The sequence below is a fragment of the Podarcis filfolensis genome (assembly GCF_964270895.1).
Source record: "Podarcis filfolensis genome assembly, chromosome: 6".
NCBI classification, from domain to species: domain Eukaryota; kingdom Metazoa; phylum Chordata; class Lepidosauria; order Squamata; family Lacertidae; genus Podarcis; species Podarcis filfolensis.
Window position 1 is genome coordinate 65,974,817 of NC_139609.1, and position 21,475 is coordinate 65,996,291.

Consider the following 21,475-nt stretch of genomic DNA (forward strand, 5'->3'; position numbering starts at 1 on the left):
CTACTTGCACTAGTATGCTTTCGAACTGCTAGGTTGGCAGGAGCTGAGACAGAGCAATGGGAGCTCACCCCATTGTGGGGATTCAAACCGCTGACTTTCTAATCGGCAAGCCCAAGAAGATCAGTGGTTTTAGACCACAGCGCCACCCACGTCCTGTGCTGAAACAAGGTGGCAGCTGAGGACATGTCAGCTCAGGTACATGTAGGGAAAGGCTTCATACTTTACACTAGGAAAAAGAAAGTGGGAAGCAAAGGAATGGGAGAAGTGTGCTGCACAGACATTTCCCCAGTGCAATAGTAATTCCTGCATTGCAGGGAGTGGACTAGATGATGCTCACAGTCACTTCCAACTCTACAATCAGGGTTCAAATGTAAGGTCTCACTCTTGGCGGCACAACTTCATTTTAATTCAGATATTGCCATGAGTGCTCTGTCTGTGGTTCTAATTCATAAAAACAAATTGTGACCTCTAGAAGAAGTATGGGAAATGCTGTTTCTGTTTGTACACTCGCACAAATAGTCCACACATCCCAGACTAGCTCTTACTACTCTTTCTTGAAGCAACAGCCCTTTTCCAAGTCACACTTGCATGTGGTCATATCAGATAACTAAGGGATTGAATTTCCTCTGCGTGGCAAGCATTGAAAGCCACCAGCCAGCTCCAGTATTTAGGGAGAAGTAAACATACGTAGATTCTGATTGCTCCTTTCTGATAATTTATACCAGGGTAACACACCTGCAGAAGCTTTAAAGGAGGACTGAGAACTGCTTTTGATAGGTTGTTTTTGACTATGTCATCCCAGAGCATTGGCCATGCTGGCTGAGGCAAGTTCAACAACGTCTGGAGTGCCACAGGTTTCCCACTCCTACTTTAGAGGAAAGGGATGGGCTCTTATAGTTACCAAAAACGACAACACAAAAAACCCTCTGCCCATTTAGTGTACCAATTCAACAGTACAGTTCTGTAATTGTTCTACCCAGCCACTATGATTCAAAGAAAGCCTGTAGGACATGTCCTGCATAACGTTTTCCTGATTAGTGTTTCTCCTTCAAATGAGCTTCTTTACACTGCTTATAAAGAACCAAACTTCTCCAACAGAGAGGTAAAACAATGTTCTCATGAAAACCTTTCTGGCTTTGTTGCTTATCATTTTGCAGTACCCACCAAAGTGCATCTTTGCTTTCCCCTTGAGCTCCTGTGAGAGGAGCTTGCAAATCCCAGAAAATGTGTCAACATGGCAAGCGAGTCTAGGAATTAAAGGTCTCAATGTCCTGGGCACCAAGAAAAGGGGTGGCAAACATCACTAAAATCTGAAGACTAAGCACCACATAGGTATTACTCACCTAGGAACAGATAATCCACATTTCTGAGCGACCGCTGGCCCATGTGCAAAAATGTGACTTCAGGGTAGAAGCAGGCTAGGGTTTGTCATCCATGACAACTAACCCAAAAGAAGTTTTGAATTCACACTGAAGATAAACTGGATCCACTGCGGCCCTTTCAAAAGCAGAAAGTGCAAGTGCTTGGCAGAGGTAGGATTATAGGCTCTAAATTCCCAACAATAGAAGTCTTGTTTGCTTATCCCACTAATCAGACTGTGGTCTGTGGACACAGGAGAAATTGTAGCTTTGTGCTCCCTTAGGAAAAGCGACGCCCCTTAAGGTAAAAGAGAAATCATTCATTTATTACATCCCAGCCTTTCCCCAAGTTGCTCTCCTTAAGGACCTCTGGCTTAGCCTCACAAGCCTGTGAAGACTATGCTGAGTAATTGGGCCAAGTAAGCATAATGGCTGACTGGGGATTTGAACCCAGATCTCCTCCAGTTTGACATTCTGACCACTACACCATGCAAGCTTTCATATCAGCCTTTACTCAGGAACTTTCCACCATCACCCATGTATAACTAATGGAGAATCTCTAGTCCAGCTACAAAGTATGATTTAGGAAGGGGAAAACCCTCTAAGCTGAAGAGAGAACAGGAAACCTAGAGACTTCTCCCACCAGACTTATCTAAAGCAAGTGGGAGGTGAAGATAAAGACAGATAAGTGTAAATCAATTTCCTTACTGTCAGACAGAGTCTACGACACAGCAGCAGGCTTGCTGTGGCTTGATTGAGTATCATAGGGTTCAGACCAGTTCAGATCACTCTGTCATTACTTATAGATTTACACTGACTTTTAAGCAGGCTCATACTTCTTTGCCACTTAGAAGTTACTACTAGTATCCCAAGGTTGCAAACCGCTTTGAGATTTGTTTCCCCTTTAAAAATATAAAGCAGTATAGAAATGAAATGGATAATAAGAATTGCGCACACACCAAGGAATAATATTGATGTATTTTAGAATTTTTTTACAAACATTATTTGATTAAAACACAAAATGAGTGAGAAATGGATTACATAGTAATAGAGTTGACATTAGTCCTTTGGTGACATTCCATGTTTAAATGCTGGGTTCTGATACTTCATTAAAAAGAGAGCCCATCCAGTGTTGTGCAATCATAGCTGAAGCATGCCTTGCTTCCTAGCCACACAGACTCTACTGCCCCATATTAATTGTGGTATTCTGCTGTAGGAAATGAGATTGCCTGTCAGCAAGAGCAAAACAGTGGCAGAATCAGTTACGTTAGAGACCAATTAAGACAAGACACCTTTTCTACTATCCAAATGGAAGGAAATTGGCAGAGTGTCACTCCCATAACTCAAGAACATACAAGGGAGCTTTTCTTCAATTAGCTGTAAAATAAGTAGAGAGCTTATTAATGTGCACTTTGCCATTTGCTCATGTATATTACTATTATTTCTCGTAGCTTATGACCATCCTGTATTATGCTGGAGAATCTGAAGATGCAAGCACCATTGTGAGCATTTTAAAATTATATTTAAACACCCCAGAACTCAAATTCATCAGGCAGCAAATAGGCACTTTCTTCCCTTTTTAACTCCATATCTGTGCTTTCTCTAACCATTAATTCAGTCACATGCGGCAAAACTGGCCACTTACAAAGGCACAGAGCAGAGGCAGGCAATGCTGCTGGGTCCCAATTGTCAGCCCACTAGTCAGGGAAGATGGGAAGATGTAACATCTGCAGGGTACCACCCCTGCCCCCGAGCCAGAAGAATTCAAATAGTATTTTTAAAAACAATACTGCAAATACTTTAAAAAATACTGACCACTAGTTTCAGTTAATCAATTAGGTGTTCATCAGGGCAAATAATAATAATAATAACAACAATAATAATTATTATTCTGAAGGTGGAAGAGTGCTTTATCTCTAGAGAATGCAAAGTTAGTCTAGTGAAGGAATATCATCTGCAGCAACTGGACTCAGATTAACAATGGGTATGAAACTGGCCAATATCTTCTTCACTGCTGCTTTTTCGCTGGCTAATATGCAGAAAACTCAGCCAGAAATGACACTTAATCTTCAGGCTTCTGCAGACACAACCTTTACATGGTAAATGCAAGTGGAGGGAGACTTCCTAAAGTGGTACAAGGACTGCCACTTTTATCTGGCAGTACTCCTATGTTCAACATCCTGAACAGCTACAAGATGAGCAGAAAATCAACAAATACTGCCCCCTCCATCAATGTACCTGTTACATTTATACATGCCATGCAAAAAGAAAGGGACATAGGAACTCTGGCCGTAAAAACAAAGGAAATGGACTTAAACAATGTACCACTTTATTGCTTAAGTGATACCAGCCCCTTAAGAAAGGGAGTTCTGTGATGTCTTAAGGCCTAGACCTGATTAACAGTTTACCTAGATGCAAGACATATTAACACCCTCTCAGAATACTGCACATCTCTGAAACGATACATCATCATCATCATATTAGGCAAGAGAAAAACTATTTTAGGAAATAGGTGTCCACCATCTCGCTATTTGTGATTGCACAGTGATTTCTCTAACTTAGAGCTTGTACAGTAAAATGGCAACGTAATAAAACCACCAATAAAGGACTTACGGTCCTGTACTCCATTTCTACTGCAGTCTGGCCCCCGCTTAGGAAGAATTTATAAATGCAATAACCACAACATCTAGCAACGACATGTATGTATCAAACAACTACAACAGACAGCACTTTTGTACGAATTTCCATCATATCAAGCAAGAACACTTCGGAATCAAGGCAGTTCACACATTCAGTTGCAAAACAGGAACAAGACATGAGAACCAGGATCAAATATTATGGCTTTCAAATAAATAGTGGTTATCTAGTCAATCAGCTCTTTTCCCAGCAAATATTCATTTGAACAGAGAATTATGGGGCACATAGGCTCATGAAAAATCCAGTTCCAAAGTTCGTAAGGCTGAATACACAACAGCAATTTACTTCTTTATCCAAGCAGCATCAAACTGTGTTACTAAATCCCTTTGTGTTCCCCTTTTGTTCCCCTAGCTCTTTACCTGTAGCTTAACTGCACAGCAGTCACCCGGAAAGAGCTTTCAACGTATATAATCTTGATGAAGTGTGTTTCCCCCTGGTTCATTTTTCACAGATCAAAAATAAAGAGTCTGTGCCTGACAAAGGTGTTGAACAAATTAAAAAAAGAGAGAGAAGTGCATAGAAAGCTGGGGCAGTTCAATCTTCTCTACACAGCCCTCACAGAGCCATGATTTATGACCGGCATTGGAGTAAATGTTAGTTTTAATATCCACGGCTGTTAACTGGGCCTGGTGAGAGGCACCAATGGCTTCCAGCATTGTCAAGGAGAGTTAAATGAAATGTATTTAACACTGGAGGATGGCGAATGACTGCTGGAGTTCCCCACAGGTCTTAAAGATCAATGTGTATTTCAGTCAAGGGTGTAGAGACGTCCTTGTGCATTACTGGGGAGGTGATATAGCTCAATGGCAGAACACATGCTCTGCATGTAGAAGGTTCCACATTCAATCCCCTGAAAGTCCTATTAAGAAGGATCAGTGAACAGAGCAGGGAAGGAGGACACTGGAGACCCACTGCAGGTCAAGAGCAGGCAGACCAAGGGTCTGAGGCAGGTTCAGGTGCTCAAGATGGGACAGCTAGGAACTTTGCAGGGTAAGTTTAAGGCCTGTCCTGCCTTTGCAAATAGGCACTTGGTTATTCAAGATCTCTTACTAGAAAGAAAGCCAAGGGCTAGAGGTCAAAATAAGTGCAATAAGTTGGTGTGCTATAGAAATATTTTAGATATACAGTGCAGGGGCATGCTGCTAGCATTTCCCTGTCCAAAAATGGTGGAGAGAGTCAGGCTTTTCAGTACAGTGTGATCACAATTTTCTCCAGCTTTCCTTCCAGAAACAGGTATATGGTCCTTTCAAAGTATTCGGCCTCTGCAGTTTCACACACCAGTTCCTCTGTTTGAACCTATCCAAGAAAGAGAGGGTGGGGGTGGGGAAATCCCACCACCAACAGAGGAGACTTTCTTTGCTTGCTCAGCTGAGCAAAGAGGTAGATGTTCAGAGACATTCTCTTCAGGTGCCGGCAGAAAAGAATTAGAACTGGCACCAGGGTACTGGTGAAATGCAACAGTGGACTTAAGATTCACCCTCTAGCTGCACTTTGGCCAGATGTTTTTGACAGCTGAAACAAAGAGATACATCGTGTTAGTTTTGCTCCACTACATGCTCTATAACAGAAACAGGGCAAAGTTTAAGACTGCCAAAGCAGAGTCCCAGGAGAACTCCACATGCAGCATTAATTTCCAGTGAATCAAACCCACAAAAACCAAGAAAGCCGTAGAGTTTGCCCAGGATAATGACGCTAGAGCAGAGGGAACAGGCTGTAGGCATTTTATCCCTATCAGATAAGGGATTGGTAGATTTTTATGTTATTTAAACATCTATTTTTAAAAGAGGCTATAGAGACCTGACACCTATTACATGAACTTTAGCATTAGGAAGCTACAGCCCCTATGTCAGAGGTTTCCAAAGATTTTTGCCAAGCCCTTTTTGTCTATTTGAGCTTTGTAGGAGCCTGCTTTAAAGACGCAAACTGACAAGTCCTTCTTATGAGGCACTCATCTGCATTTTATCCAGTTTGCCACTCAGCTTTCTGACTCTCGCTGTCTCCTACGCCTACTTTGCAAAACTTGTTTGTATCACTGTCCTTCAAAATAAGAGATTTCTTCAAAAACACTGTGCCCTCATATTTCTCAATCACTTCTTTAGCAGAAACTGCCACCCACCTGATCACATCACAAGGCACGAGAGTCCCATGCAGCCTTGATTCCCATCTTCACTGCTGTTGAGTCTTTTCATCCGATATTGGCGGATCTCCCTCACCAGTGTGTAAAAGGCATCTTCAACACCCTGAACGGGAAAGATATTCTGGTCAGAAACAAGTGCTTCTGGGCCTAGGAGATGTTTTCTTTGTTGCCCCTTCTCCACACATCCCTCTTGAAAGGTTTCATGTCAAATTTACCGAGCGAGGGACTGCATTATAGTCGTCGGCAGAATCAATGCAAGAAATAGGGGAACCCTACCCCTACACTCTCCCTTATATACACCCACCCCCATTCACGCATAAAAACATACATAAACCTTAATCCCCACTATTCGTTCATTCATTCACATTCACTCATGAACAACAGCAGCCATTGGACTTGAAAATAAAACACTGAAGCTGAGGTTTAGAAGGTGATTTTTGTGGGTATTACAGCACATGGGGGGAGGGTTAATCCTTCCCCCCCTAACTGTAATTACCATGAAGATTGCCCTCCCCTACCTGTGTGGCAAATAGGCTTAAAAAGAGCTTCATATTTTGAGCCAACATGAGGGTGCTGTTGTTGTTTTTGAAACCTAACTGCCACACCTGAAAGGGGTGTGTGTGTGCCACACGTGCCATGGAAGTCTAACCCTTTCCTCCCAAGCCACAAACGTGCCCACAAGACATCAATCAGGTAGGCTTGGAAAAAAGCCTCCTATTGACATTAATTAGAATGTTTCGGGCCTGATTGCTGCATGCATGGCATTTGGGGCAGTGGAGAGGGGAGAAAAGGGTTAACCCCAGCTGTGATTCCCCCCGGAAAGAGTCATCCCTACATGACAAGGTAAAGGTAAAGGGACCCCTGACCATTAGGTCCAGTCGTGGCCGACTCTGGGGTTGCAGTGCTCATCTTGCTCTATGGGCCAAGGGAGCCGGCGTACAGCTTCCAGGTCATGTGGCCAGCATGACTAAGCTGCTTCTGGCGAACCAGAGCAGCGCATGGAAATGCCGTTTACCTTCCTGCCGGAGCGGTACCTATTTATCTACTTGCACTTTGACGTGCTTTCGAACTGCTAGGTGGGCAGGAGCAGGGACTGAGTAACGGGAGCTCACCCCGTTGCGGGGATTCGAACCACTGACCTTCTGATCAGCAAGTCCTAGGCTCTGTGGTTTAACCCACAGCGCCACCCGCGTCCCTTCATGACAAATAGGGTTTAAAAAAAGCTTCCACTTTCATCAGTGGAACTTACTCCTCACATTCAGGAAGTGTGCTTGTTTTTGTGTGTGTGTTTTTTAAGGTTCCAAGTTTATGCAGCCTATAGAATAGTACTCCTACCAACAAGCTCCAACCCTCTGCCTGCCTAGTGCTGGCTTCTCAATCAGTGTACCAGAACAGTGCTGGCAGTTCTCAAGAGAGCAATGCAGAAGCACAAGAATCCATTACCTGTCTCGTTTTGGCAGATGTCTCAATGAAGGGAATCCCATAGCTCTTGGCTACTTCATGAGCTTGTTTGGTATCTACTGTCCGTGTTGGCAAGTCGCATTTGTTTCCCACTAACACCATTGGTACGTCTTCAGAATCTTTCACTCTTTTAATCTGCTCTCTGGAGAAATGGGTGGGAAGAGATCACAGCCTCTACGTTTCAATTTTACATGCTGTTAAAATTGTCATTGCTCCCAAAACACGGCAGCTGCACCTGGCTGCTTCTCTTCTGACTTCAGATAATGAAAAATCCTGCAGTTCAGAGCAATGCCACAAGGTGCTCTTATGATATCACATGATTGCATAATTTCATATAAGTTGTCCTTCTGAATTGAAAGTGGGATAGAAATCAAATCAGCATACCATTAACTATATGAACCAAGTAATGAGAACAGAAAGGTGCTCCAACCATCCTTTTATTAACCTGAGTATGATCCTCTCCATCCCTTCCTATGCCAGGGCAGCTATCACAATGGTCCCCTATTTCTCCAGAACTATTTTGAATATTTGATCAGGTAATGGTATTTGATTGATTAATGAGCAAACACCTGTTGAACAGCATATTCAGCTGTACATAAACTCCTGAGCTTCGGAATGCGCAGTTTGATTTCAAACCACACAGGCAAATGAAAATGCTTTACCAGATAGCAGCTGACTGACAGGTGGGCAGCCCTCACCTAATTGTCAAAACAGTCTATGGGGGTTGGAGGAGGTCAGGATCTGACCTGCTGGCAGGACCAGTTACCACCTCTGTTCTAGACATGACTACCAACCACTTTAGCAATACAGTCTATTCAAGGGCCACGGTGGATTTTGACTCAGCACTAGCACGCAGCTGTGCCTTTCCCACCTCCTTCCTGCAAACACAGCTTACCTGTAAAGATTGATATCTGCAAATGATTTGCTGTTGTTGATGGCGAACACACATAGAAAGCCTTCCCCAGTTCTCATGTACTGATCTCTCATGGCGCTATACTCTTCTTGCCCTGCGGTGTCCAGGATATCTAACAAACAGGTCTCTCCATCAATAACTACCTGTTTACGGTAAGAGTCCTGTGGGAAAGAAGTATAGTTTCAGGACTAAGCATGATCTGATCCACCAAATCCTGTTTGTAACACACTTCAACACACTGTGATGATCCACAGTTTCGAAATCAGCCCTTCTCCAATCTTTACTGTATTTGGTGATTTAAAGGATGACGTGCTTCCAGAAGCATGAGCTGTTGGGGGATTCCACACATGCCTGTTTCAATCAACTGAAGAACCTCACGATCTTTTTTCAAACAAGAAAAGGCATCAGTTGAGATTTTGAAAACATGGGAGTTTCTGGTAAAGTTCCAGAAACCAAACTTAGAACAAGGGAGGAATCTGTGTCCCAGTTCTGGGAGAGCTCTGTCCCTCATCCTTTTAATCCTACAGCAACCTCTGCCCCCAATTTCTCCCAATTATTTGCCAAATAATTCCCAAAACTCAAATATTTTAATTTGGCTACACATACTGGGTGGTGTCTGGCTAAATCATACTCAGAGTAGATCCATTGGAACCAGTGGATTTATGTTAGCATAACTACAGTAATTTAATCTCACTGATTTCAATGATTTAAAAAGATACCACTGATTAACAGTTAAGCAGATCTGAAAAAATAACAATACTTTTGCAAAAAAGTTCTGAGCTTCCTGATATTATAAGGATAAATGAACCCATATTTTCTGTCCACTTCTCTAAAGACAGGATAAGTTTAATGAGTGTGAAACTCTGGGTTTCTAACACTTAGCACTGACAACAGTATGCTGCACCTCTTGTATGCTGGTAGCACAGCAAACACAAGAAACATAGGTTCATATCATACACACACAGTCAATAAGGTCCCAAAGCTGAAAATGCCTGCAGGAGCTCACCTCTATAGTGGGATCATATTCATCTACAAAGTGATTCTGGATGAGCTGGATGGTTAGGGCACTTTTCCCAACACCACCAGCTCCTACCACCACCAGCTTGTATTCAGTCATCGCCCTCCTCAGGGACCTGTTGGTAGGACAGATACGTTAGCAGAGCCAAGATCTCCAAGAGAGCGTCTTTCAGAAACACATAGCAAATGCAGAGACAGAATAAAAATTCTGAACACCCAACATGTTTGATACTGTAGTAGCCAGAAAGAGGGCTTTACCACAGGCTGACAGGCAGATGATAAATTAAACAAAACAAGGCCAAACTCAGTCTGAGAATTCATGGATGATTGATCTGGACTCAACCCCCCCCCCCCATACAGGCTCAGCAGTGTAAGATAATAAGCAAAATCCTAGACCTGGGCTGCAATATTGTATACATTTACCTGAGAGAAAGTTCTGTGGAGTTTACTTTTGAGTAGGCACGCACAGGATTGCACTATTAGCCTAGGTAGCCACTGGCTCAAATCCATTTTCTACCACAGGAGTGGAGAAGCTTGGTCAGCCTCTGGCCACATTCCCTTCATGGCAACCTGTCTGGGGCCACATGCCAGTGGTGAGCATGGCCAGAACATTAGTGGGGGGAGCAACTGTAGATATATGTTTGTACTGTAAGTTACACACCCCTCTCTTAACTCCAGCCAGGCAAACAAGAAATGTTATCAGAAGTCAAAGGCACATTCCAGACAGGCAAAAATATTTAAGAAGGGGTGTGGCTCGGGAGTGTGTGTGGCCTAGGAAGAGTCTTGTGGGCCTGGTGGAGAGGCCTGGAGAGACACATATGGCCGCTGGGCCTGAGGGTCCCCTTAGTCTCACAATACTGTGAATCAGTTTAGGTTGAGCAGTAGCTTGCACAAGGCCATTAAGGAACTTTTACAGTGGAAAGAAAGTTACTGGGTGATGCTGGGCAAGCTACTGCTCAACCTAAACTGATGTGAGAATAAGATGAAAAATATGTAAATGATTTCTGAATAGGAAACTGGAGACAATTTTGAGATGGATGAAGATAACCCAGCTGAAACTCAATTCAGATAAGATAGAGCTGCTCTGAATGGGGAATCTGACTGATCTGGATAGAGAGGAACAACTGGCCTCAGATTGTATTGCATTTCCTGAAGGGTGATATCAAAATTTGTAGTTTGAAGTGCAGCTGACACCTGTGGTTAGCAGATTTGTATGGCCTCAACATTATGTTGTCCTTAAAAACTTCTCTTTTGGTCCAATTTCTCTTAAAGGTTGCTCTTTTAGAATTGGTAATTTTGGTGCAGAGAGTTCTGTATTAGCAATGTATACTGATGTTTTTAAACTGTTTTAAACTGTTTTCAAACTAGCTTAGGTTTTTAAATGACTGTAAATACTGCTGCTGTTATATTTTGTATATGTACGGTTTTATGGTGCTGCAATCTGCACTGGATGGCTTTGCACAGAAGGCTAGCATACAAATGATTTTATAAACAGAAATGTTACTTTAATACAGAGCATACAGTGAATAGATTTAGGCGGTGTCTCGTGTCAAAATGTAAACATTTCAGGACACAAACTTGTGGCAGAGAAAGCTATCAAGCCACAATGGCTATTTTCCACCTCCACTGACAGCATTCGGTGCGCCTCCAAATACCAGCGGCTGGGAATTGCAGGTGGGCAGAGTGCTGTTGCGCCCGTGTCCTGCTTTTGGGCTTCCCACAGGCACCTGTCCCGCCACTGTGGGTACAGGATGTTAGACTACAGTGGTACATCGGGTTAAGTACTTAATTCGTTCTGGAGGTCCGTTCTTAACCTGAAACTGTTCTTAACCTGAAGCACCACTTTAGCTAGTGGGGCTTCCTGCTGCCGCTGCACCGCCAGAACACGATTTCTGTTCTCATCCCGAAGCAAAGTTCTTAACTTGAAGCACTATTTCTGGGTTAGCGGAGTATGTAACGTGAAGCGTATGTAACCCGAGGTACCACTGTACTAGACGGACCACTGGCCTGATCCATCAACAGGGCTCTTCTTACGTTCACTCGCGTCTAGCTTGCGACTGCCAACATCTGATGTCCGCTTGGCAGCCCCAACACCCCATCTCTCTGCACGCCTTGGGACCACCAAGGGCAGCCGGGCAGCCCCCGGAGGACCCTTCCCCATACGAGCAGGGCAGCGCCCACCAAGCCCTCAGGCTGCCGGCCCCCAAACATATAGAGCCACTGAGATAGAGCCCCTATCAGCCCGCATGGAGGTCCGGGGGAGAAGCGACTCCAGCGGAAGGGACGGGCACACCCAACCCGGGCAGCGAACGAAGAGCAGCCCAAGGCAGCGTCTCCCGGCACCAGGCGGAGAAAGACAGCGCCGCACCTTCCCGACCAGCCCCTCAGCCCGAAGGGGAGACGGGGCTGCCCTGCCTCCCCTTTTCCTCGTTACGACTCGCCTCTCACCTCACTTCCAGGCTCCACAGCCGCCAGAACGCCCTTCCCAAGATCGGTCCTTCCGACCCGCCGTACGGTTGACGTCATCCCCCGGCGCCGGAAACATTCGGAGACGTCGCTCGCTTGGGCGGGGTTCACTGAAAGCAAGGGCTCCGCGGGGAGCGCTGGGCGGATGGGTGTCGTTGTCCTTCTGCCTGACGAGAGCAGGTGGGAGGAGGGCTCGCGGGACGCCGCTTCCCACCCCAGTCGCGGCAAGTAGGAAGGAAGGACAGCGCCGGATTCGTTCCGGCAGGACTCCGAAGCCAAACGCAATGCCCGCTCCAGCCCCCGGGAGTTGATGGAAGTCGCTTTCCACAGGACCACAGCAGTGGCTTTACGGAGCCAGGTGCCGCTGAACTGTAGCCCTTCGTTTGTTGTTGGAGTACACGGATCCGGAGTGGGGTCCCTAAGATGGTTGGATGGCGCCTTGTACGCCTCCTCCTCCTGCACCAGCTTATATGCAGCTCCTCCAGCCAAGCTGGTGCCAAACATATTGCTCTGCTTTCTTAGGGAAACCCAGCCAGATGGGCGGGGTATTATTATTATCATCATCATCATCATCATCATCATCATCCTTTGGACTACATCCGCAAAACTGGGAGGGAGGCCTTGCCGTCTGGGCAGCCCAAGACCTCCATGCACAATGCCCAAGCTTGCGCCCTGGGGAGGTCACTTTGCAGCGGTTGTACTTTACCCCTGAGGCGCACTCCATTCTCAAGGCAGATGGAGGTCAACTTCATCATCCCTGCCCATCAGGCACACTTGTGTGTCCATTGTAGCCACTGCTACATATTCTCACAATGATCTCATGCTGCCCTTTTAAAGTGGTCATGGCAGGGGATTGAATGCAGGACCTTGCACATGTTATCACTTACAGAGCACAGGTCCCACTGGAGTGTAAATGAAACAAATTGAACTTTTCAAAATCCCTTCTCAAGAAGATAGTGTACTTTTGTAAAAATGTGCTCTTTGCATGGTGTCCCACCCTCGCTCTTCTTCCCTTTTCTCACAATGTGAACGGACCAGTGCTACAGTTCTTTTCCCATCACCTCTGAATCCAGCTAGACTTGGCTTCTAGTCAAGCCTTTTAAGATAGGAGAGGGGGAGATAATATACTGAAAACACATATTTTACACCCAACACCCACCCTATAATGGCCAATAGGTACTTCATGACACTTGTAAAATCACAGTGGGCACCCAGTGATCACCATTATAGCAAAAATAGTATATATGCCTAACATAAGCAAGTGTTTTACAAAATCATGTATAGAGATAGTGAATAAAGAGAACCTTTATCCACAAACACTTGAAATCAGTTACATAATGAAGCTGAAATTCATTAGATTCAGGATAGCCAAAATAAAGTTACTTTCTTACAATATAATTAACAAGATCCTATGTAAACTACTTTGAGGGTTGTTTTTTTACAATCAAGCAGTGTATAAATTTTATTAATAAAACATCAATTCACCAACGCCGCACACGGAAACACCGTTTACCTTCCCGCTATAAAGCGGTCCCTATTTATCTGCTTGCACTTAGGGGTGCTTTCGAACTGCTAGGTGGGCAGGAGCTGGGACCGAATGACGAGAGCTCACCCCGCTGCGGGGATTCAAACTGCCAACCTTTCGATCAGCAAGTCCTAGGCTCTGTGGTTTAACCCACAGCGCCACCCGGGTCCCATTGAAATTAACAAACATGAGATTAAGTTAGGTACATTAATTTTAGCACATCTGTTCGGTGTAAAATTTGGTTGAATACTACCCATGATGAGGATGTATCAGCTATGGAAGTAACTAATCACTTGGTACCATTATTTGAAGATATATCATGCTTTTCCTAGGAATATTCCTGCTTAACCCCCCCCCCCAATAAAGTAAGCTTTCAGACAATGCCTTTGGCTTATTTAGAGATAGTTCTGAAGTTGATGGCATGCTAGTATCTTTGTGACATTTTGGTTTATCTAATCTAATAGACATCATATTGCATTGTTCCCAGTGGAATATTGGTACCTGCTATTGTTTAGCAAGTGTAATTGATATCAAGTCATTTAAAGAGGCACCCTTTTTCTATATAATTTGCAATGTTTTGCTTAAATGAAAGAAAACGTGAATGGAATTGGAAGTAGACTACTTTTATTGGGAAAGAATGTGTTTTTGTTCAAATACAGAGAAATCTGAAGTTGGATTTATTCCCCAGCAACAGACTTCTCAAGCTACTCCCAAATTTTGGCTGACAAGAACTGAACTCTCTCAACCCTAATATACTGCAGGGAAGAAATGTTTTAAAGCACCATTGTGGAGAGGTACTGTAGACTCACCCCCTGTATGTTCTAAGCGTACAAACCTAATCTGTCCACCCCTGCTTTACAACGATGATATGTACATATTAATGTTGTGCACCAGATCTGACTAAAACCCAGATCACAAACTGAATTGGGCAGATCTGGGCTTTGACTATTTAGTTGAGACTGCCATGGGTCTAGTCAGCCCACCCTTAGTGAATTGGGGCGATCTCAGAAAGTCAGGTCAGGTGGGTAGGGGAAGAGGAAAGGGAAAGGCAAGCAGCTTCTGCAAGATTGAAGAGCCACGTGACACAATTTGCAGAAGGGCTTTCAAATTGTTGCCACATTGCACTTTGAATTGAACCTGCCAGTTCCCAGCACAACCTTACCAACTGAGGAACAGAGTGCAATCCTACTGGCTGCAGGCATCTGTTTTGCATTCCCTGCAGAGGTGGTGTTGGTGAAGCACACTGCAGTAATTAACTCTCTGCTCACCTGCTGCTGAGGGAAAGGTTCAGTCCTGCTCTCTACAGTGTGGTCAGGAGAGCAGGGGAAAGGAAATGCTGCATTTACTTGTCTTCCCACTCCTGGGCACATTTAATAGAGGTTAAAATCCTGATTATACATGAGGGCTGGTCCCCAAATCCATTTGCAGGCCAGATCTAGTTGGGGCCTACTGGCGGACCAGGAGTATGCACAGCCCTAGGACACATGCACAAGAAATGACTGCATTGAGGTGGTGTGTAAAGTTTCTAATGCAAGTGCATGACAAGCTTAAGATCAGCTTGCCTGTTTAGCAATGCAAATTATTGGGGTGGGGAATGCAAACACATAGTTGTATCAAAGTTTGATTTCAGCATACCAGTGAGAAAGGTTTCCTGGCAAATTTTAATCGGAATACATGCCCTAAATTAACGACAACAAATCTGAGATGTTTGAAGTGTGTGTGTGTGTGTGTGTGTCCGTATGAAGAACATCTTTAATTTTACATGTTGTATAAATCTCAAGATTCTGCCTCATAGTCCAAAATGTTTGAACTGAAATCTTTGATACTAAAAAAAAAAAAAGGTGCAATCTTTTAAAAACCCAAAGCTTTCCTTGAAGTTATTCTAATTCTACTTAGACATGGCAATTTTAACTCCAGCTACTCAGTGTGACTGGTATGACATCCATTTCACTGTGGGATATATGGAAGAGACCCCCCCGCCTGGGGAAAAAACCACTGTTCCTTGCCAACCTGTGCTCAGAATCTGACCTCATACCATCCAAGGACATGTGCTCTGTACCAGTGAAACCCTTACCAGTAGGTTACAACACTTCATTGAGCCAGCTCATCCTTACAGGGGCTGGACAAAGTGTCTAGAATGGCCTGAGAATACAGAGGTTAGTCAACTCTGATCTATACCACATGGAGCATATTTTGCGACTAGGAATAGTCTTAATGAAGGAGTTACAAGATTGAGGCAGTTTTTCAAAATCAGTAAAACTTTATTCTATTTCCATTCTTCGCCATTAACAGAAAAATTGGAGAAAGCAATGTTTGTTTTACAAAGATAATGCATCTCCCAGAGAAGAAAAACCCTAAATTGAGAATAGAGGTAACATGGGAAAAAAACACAGTACTGCCCTCTATTCAAAGAAAATAACTCCTGATCTTTTTGGTTAAAGTAATACTTAGACCAATCATTTAGTTTGCTCGCTTGATAAAGTGTGGCTGAGGAAAGGGAGGGAGGGGAGAGAAGGGGCCTGGAGGGAGAAAAAAAAAAGCACACAGACATCAACTATTTCACCTTGATGAAAGTCTCAATACAGCTATGGAAAGCCTAAGTATTCTTTTACAGTACACTGGGTGCTGGCTGCAAAAAAAAAAAAAAATGTATTCACTTCAGGCACAACTTTTTAAATTTTTTATTCAGTAAAATAAACTGGGTTTAGAAGCTGCAGTGTTCTAAGCAGCAGCAAATTTGTGCATTGTTTTAAATATCTTTAAGTTATCACACTGATGGCACACCTCATCCTTATGAAATTCTGCACTGTGCATGCTAATTGAAGATAATTACAAAAACTATCAAGTCTACTCTGGAAGATACTTTCAATGTGATCTAGGAGATAACGTTGCTTGCTATATGGACTTTAGTTTAAATGAGACATACAAAACATTTTAACATTTGGCCATCAACTTAAGGAACTTGTTTGAGTGCTCATACAGGATTCTATATAAACAGTTGGTATATTCATCCTCATATGGTCCTCAAAACTAGAGCAGAATGAACAGGAACTTAACCTCTCCTGTCTTAAGAGAGAGTAAAGCAACTGAAAGCTAAGGCATTGTAACACCTTGGCAAGATGTGAATTAAGGAAATATATATATAGATAGATATATGTATATCCTTTCAGTGCAGAATTTCATAAGGTCTACCAGAGTAGAACTGTCTATAATGTTTACTTAAAGAGGCAAAGTAGATTTGCAGTTACCAGTTGCGTTAAATGCACCATTCAAAAAGCTTCTAACACGTGATACTATAAGGCGCCACCTTAGGTTCTCCAGGATGCAACTGTGCATATTTTAAAACTGTTTCATAAATTTATTTTTAAACATAACATGAGGAAGGTGTTAAAACTGGTGTAATAGCTCTTTAGAATTTGGAAGGGATGAATATGGGGATATTCAGTACCCTTCACCAGACCCCACCACTTGCTCCAACATAGTTATTTGCTTTGAGACCAGTTAGTCGATAACACCAGCTTGACGAATCTTTCTTTCTGCACCAAATCCCTGTAAATAGTGAAGTAACTGAATGAGTTTAAACTGGAACTTGAAATCACGAATAAGGAAAGTAAAGAGAGCTGCAAGCAGTCACATATAATTATTATTGCTATTGAGCATATTAGAAGGAAATCCTTTATTCATTTTCATAACATGCTCTCCTCCACCGCCATCTGTCCACACCCAATCATGCCACATGCCCCCTTGATGCTATTCCACCTCTTGTGCCATCACTCCTTATTAACCTGTCTCTCTACCATGTTTAAACATCCTATTTTCTAAAAATAGAAACCTCCATTGACTCAACCTCAACTTCTAATTGCCAGCTGCTTGCTCCTTTTCCCCCTTTGCTCCAAATTCATGGGCATTGTTTATTCATGCAATTTTGCCTTCCTTCCTTCCCGTTCTATTCTTGACTCCACTGACTGCTTTTGCTAGAAATAACACATCATATTTTGCTACAAAACCTAAAGCTCTGTGAGGTGCCCTTGCCCTTTCCAACTAGATCCCTTTAGCACAGAGGAGTTTTTCCGCAATTTACACAACACTTAGTCCCCTCACCGACCTTGAAGACTACTCTACACAATATTCCCCAAATCTCTTCACTGGCATCCTTTAAAAAAAAAAAATCAGCAGATGCTCCACATCTTTACCGTTAAAACTCTCCAGTTTTACCAAGTCTTTTTAGCCCTTGGTCTGCCAGTTACATCCCTGCTAATGACAGCACTTTCTTATAGAATCCTCTGCAATCTGACAGTCTCTCGGTCTTCTAAGATAACTTAAACATTTAGTACCTCTTCTCTCCCATCAAATCCCTCTTTTTTCAAAGGGTTTTTGGCTGACCCATTACCTTCATTCTTATATGTAAGTAAATCTTCTCACACATTCATGTATTCCTACCATTTTCTATCCCCCCTTTCGTTTATTTTGGAATTACACACACTAGAGAAGAGGCACTCTAAAATCTTGCACTGTGTTCCAGTTTATCATTTAAGTCCTTTGTACTTCCATGTTCAACTCACAGTCTCAGCAACCTAAGAAATCCAGCATTCTGTCTCAACTGCCTTTGGAAAAAAATGAGTTCCTAAAGTATTTTTATGTCCTTCCATCTTTTGCTGATGATTAACATTTACTAGAATTCCTACCAATTAAAAGGAAGTTGCTTGGCTTCTTATCCAGTATGTCACAGAAGCAGAAATCCCAGTGTTATGACCACACATCAGGCAAATATCCTGTAACATACCTTTGAATTATCCGGTCCCCTTGGCTGACGAAGAACAGTTAGACGAGGAGCGCTGGCATCATCCAAAGTAATGCTCTTTAAGCGATTAACAAGTCTATCAGGACGTGGAGCAGCTATGGCCTTAGCACCTTCACTGTTAATAGAAACAAACTAAATCATTAGGGGAAACATGTAGATGTGTATTTTAATGTGTGTGGTTTTTTTTTAAAGAGAGGAAAAAGCCAACTTTCTACTATAACAGCATTCATGCTGGTTATTAGTATCTTTTTCCACACTGCCCTGGAATAACTGTTTAATTTTGAAGGGGGATTCAGTGCAAGATATATGGACACCCTACAATGACAAATGTAGTTTTGATGTTGGATAAAATTCCATTATCAAAATGCATCCTAACAGGTAGATGCATTCCTAATCTGCAGTAATATTATGCTCATGGCAGTAATCATGGCATGTGTGAAAGTTTCACTGAGTTAAGACTGCAGCTTTAATAGATATAAGTGTGCTTCTGGACTGCCAGTATCTTTAGCACTCTGGCATGTAGACAATGCTCAACTATTATTCATCTGTATTTGCACATTTCCCATTAGACACCAGTACTGAACAGTCCCCTCACTAAGTAAGTTGTGGACCAATGCAGGGGGCTTCAAATTAGGTAAAGGGAATCCCTGAGAATGTGTTTCCCACCCAAAGAACCACATCTCTCCCAAATCTAGATAAAATCTCAGACTGGATGTGCAGTCTGAGGATTCCAAGAGGCAAAGGAGGGGAGTGAGAATACACACAAAGTGAAAGAGAAGATAAGCTGTTGGGAATGCAAGTGAGCTTTCTACTGAGCCAATTCCCAGAAGTCATAAACCATGTGAAAACCTTTCAGAAACTATGATTACAAAGTGGAAATACGTGAGAATTTGAAGTGCCTATCTTCTGTTTCTGCACACATGCAAAATAAAGCTGACAGTAATGGGAATGCAGGAAGCAATAAAATATGAAGAAAAACAGGATAACAAAAACAAAGTACAACAAAAAAGTGCAAGAAATCCACAACATAAGTTGGAGACATGAAAGTGCCAAGAAAGGCGCAATGAAAGAAATACTGCAGCTAATAAATGAAATACAATTTTGTGCTAAGAATGACAATTGGAATGGTAGAATAAGATCAAAATGTTTTGAAGTGGTTTCACTGATACTAATACTACAACCTTTAGGGTAGGTATAACTGCTTCAGCCTTAATGTTAAAAAAAAAACCCACCAATGATAACTGAATTATAGGGTAAGAAAGAACCGAGAAGGAAAACAGTAATGAAACTATAGTGATTTTTGTGCACACAATGGTTTGTGTCCAAATGCAAGTACAGGCAGGGACCACTTAAGGCGTGCCCGACATATGACTGACTGTGCACGCACACATTGCGCTGAAGCCAGAAGTGACCCCAAAAGTCACAAAAAGGGGTGGAATGGGGTGTTTGAATTTTTAAAAAGGGTTTCAGATGCACATGAATTAACTTAAAACATACAGTGCCTTGGAACGTAACCCCCTTGTAAACTGGGAGTTGCCTGTAGAAGACTGTTCACAAAACCTGGCTTTCCCAACCCTCCCCATGACTACAGCATATAGGGAGCTTTGCTGTCACAAGATGGCCCCACCCAATTTCTGGTTTTCCCATTGCTGCCCCAGACCTCTCCTGAGAGTCCCAATCCCCTGCACCTTTTTTGGAGGGGGGGGGGGAAATGAAGGAGGCTTAAATACAAAAAAAGAGGACAGGTAAGCCATGTTGCATGAGTGATCATTTGTTCACAACCCATTATGTTTCGCAGATCCAAAAAAATGGGAGAATAGGATGTTAAAGAGCTGATAGAACAAAATATATAAAGAGTAACTACTCAAGGAATTAATACATTTAGGAAATGGTCCTTGCACAGTATCTGGAGTACTGATGATTTTTTTTTTAAAGGTTTTGGAAATGAGTGGCACAGTAGTATTTCAAGCTTACAAATGTGTAAAATGAGTTCCTGAAAGGAACAGGTGAAGAAATAGAACATTAAAAGTTTATTAACGAACAGAGGGGGAAACCCAAACAGATGTATGTTGAATGCTAAAGAAATCAGTTCATGAAAGACATCTTTGATGTGGCACTACTTAACTATCAGCTCTTGCCAACATGGCTGTACTGGCAGAGGCTGATGACAGCTATCTAGTCCAAAACATCTGGAGTGCACAGAGTTGAGGAAGGCTGCTATAAATGAAGAGAATCAATGAATGGAGTATGTATAACAATATGGTGCAAAGTAGGCCAATTTCCTCCTCTTCTTTCCCAATTTTTCCTTTTAAACCAACACCCTCAACATTAACTCATCCCATGTGGTACAAAGAAGGGAAATAAGGGCCACTGAAAGGCCCCTATACACAAAGCTTAATGGATTTTCAATAATTTGTTCATCAGCAGCTACTTTCAAGATTCCAACTCGAGACAGCTCAAGGATGTCTGCCAATTTTCTATCAAGAAATCAGATCAGGATTGCTTGGTTTTCCCCCTGCAAGGGAGTAAGGTAAATTAGTATCTTTTGCTTACCTAACACGCCACACATTACAGGCACTGCATTTCCCTGTGCGTTGATTGAGGATGACTGAAAACTCTACTTCGTCACCAGCCTGCAGTTCCACACCATCCTGAACTTCTTTCACGTGAAAAAAGAGCTTTTTGCTGTCACCCACTTCATAGTTTATGAAACCAAACTGAAAAAGGGATGGAAATTGTCTTATCAATTGCACAACATGAGCAATCAAATGGTTTACAAGTAGGACTGAAATTTATTTACAGACAGCACGTAATTTAGACTTTTTAGGGTGATATCCAATGATAGTCATACTCAAAGTAGACCCACTGAAATAAATGGATTCTACTATCATCTTAAATGTTTCCTGACAAAAGGGGATGCGGACCTCATTTTTTGAAAAACATTTTAGCCCTGCCCGATAAGATACTAAAAGAGAAAACATTTGTAACAGGTCTCTCCATGATCAATAATATTTTCATACTTCCTGGCTTCTATCAAGATTCAAGAACTGTAATCTTGTCTTTTACACCCAAATGAAAGTTATAAATTCAGCTAATTAAA

The 21,475-nt window shown here is 42.7% G+C and overlaps 2 protein-coding genes across 22 annotated transcripts in view; both read right to left on the bottom strand.

Annotated features, from left to right (window-relative positions):
• Nucleotides 1-2,318: 2,318 nt before the first annotated feature.
• NRAS (NRAS proto-oncogene, GTPase) lies at nt 2,319-12,141 on the bottom strand. Its single transcript, XM_083617638.1, has 6 exons — nt 12,032-12,141; nt 9,573-9,699; nt 8,549-8,727; nt 7,636-7,795; nt 6,172-6,295; nt 2,319-5,567 (listed from the first exon to the last, which is right to left on the bottom strand). Exons 2-5 carry the CDS (start codon nt 9,681-9,683, stop codon nt 6,176-6,178), a joined length of 570 nt encoding a protein of 189 aa, XP_083473764.1. The 5' UTR covers nt 9,684-9,699; nt 12,032-12,141; the 3' UTR covers nt 2,319-5,567; nt 6,172-6,175.
• A 3,673-nt stretch (nt 12,142-15,814) lies between these two features.
• The window catches only part of CSDE1 (cold shock domain containing E1), a 28,519-nt gene continuing 22,858 nt past the window's right edge, over nt 15,815-21,475 (bottom strand). For all 21 annotated transcript variants that reach the window (XM_083617367.1, XM_083617364.1, XM_083617381.1 and 18 more), the window contains 3 exons: nt 20,929-21,092; nt 18,358-18,490; nt 15,815-17,123 (listed from right to left, as the gene is read on the bottom strand). In XM_083617367.1, the coding sequence (XP_083473493.1) occupies nt 17,076-17,123; nt 18,358-18,490; nt 20,929-21,092 (345 nt within the window). In that variant the 3' untranslated portion in view covers nt 15,815-17,075. The remainder of the gene's footprint in view (nt 17,124-18,357; nt 18,491-20,928; nt 21,093-21,475) is intronic.

Coding starts and splice junctions, on each gene's coding strand:
- NRAS (XM_083617638.1), bottom strand. CDS start 9,683: ATGACTGAATACAAGCTGGTGGTGGTAGGAGCTGGTGGTGTTGGGAAA. Junction 8,728..9,572: donor AATATGATCCCACTATAGAG/GTGAGCTCCTGC, acceptor TCTTTCCCACAG/GACTCTTACCGTAAACAGGT. Junction 6,296..7,635: donor CATCTGCCAAAACGAGACAG/GTAATGGATTCT, acceptor TTTCCCGTTCAG/GGTGTTGAAGATGCCTTTTA.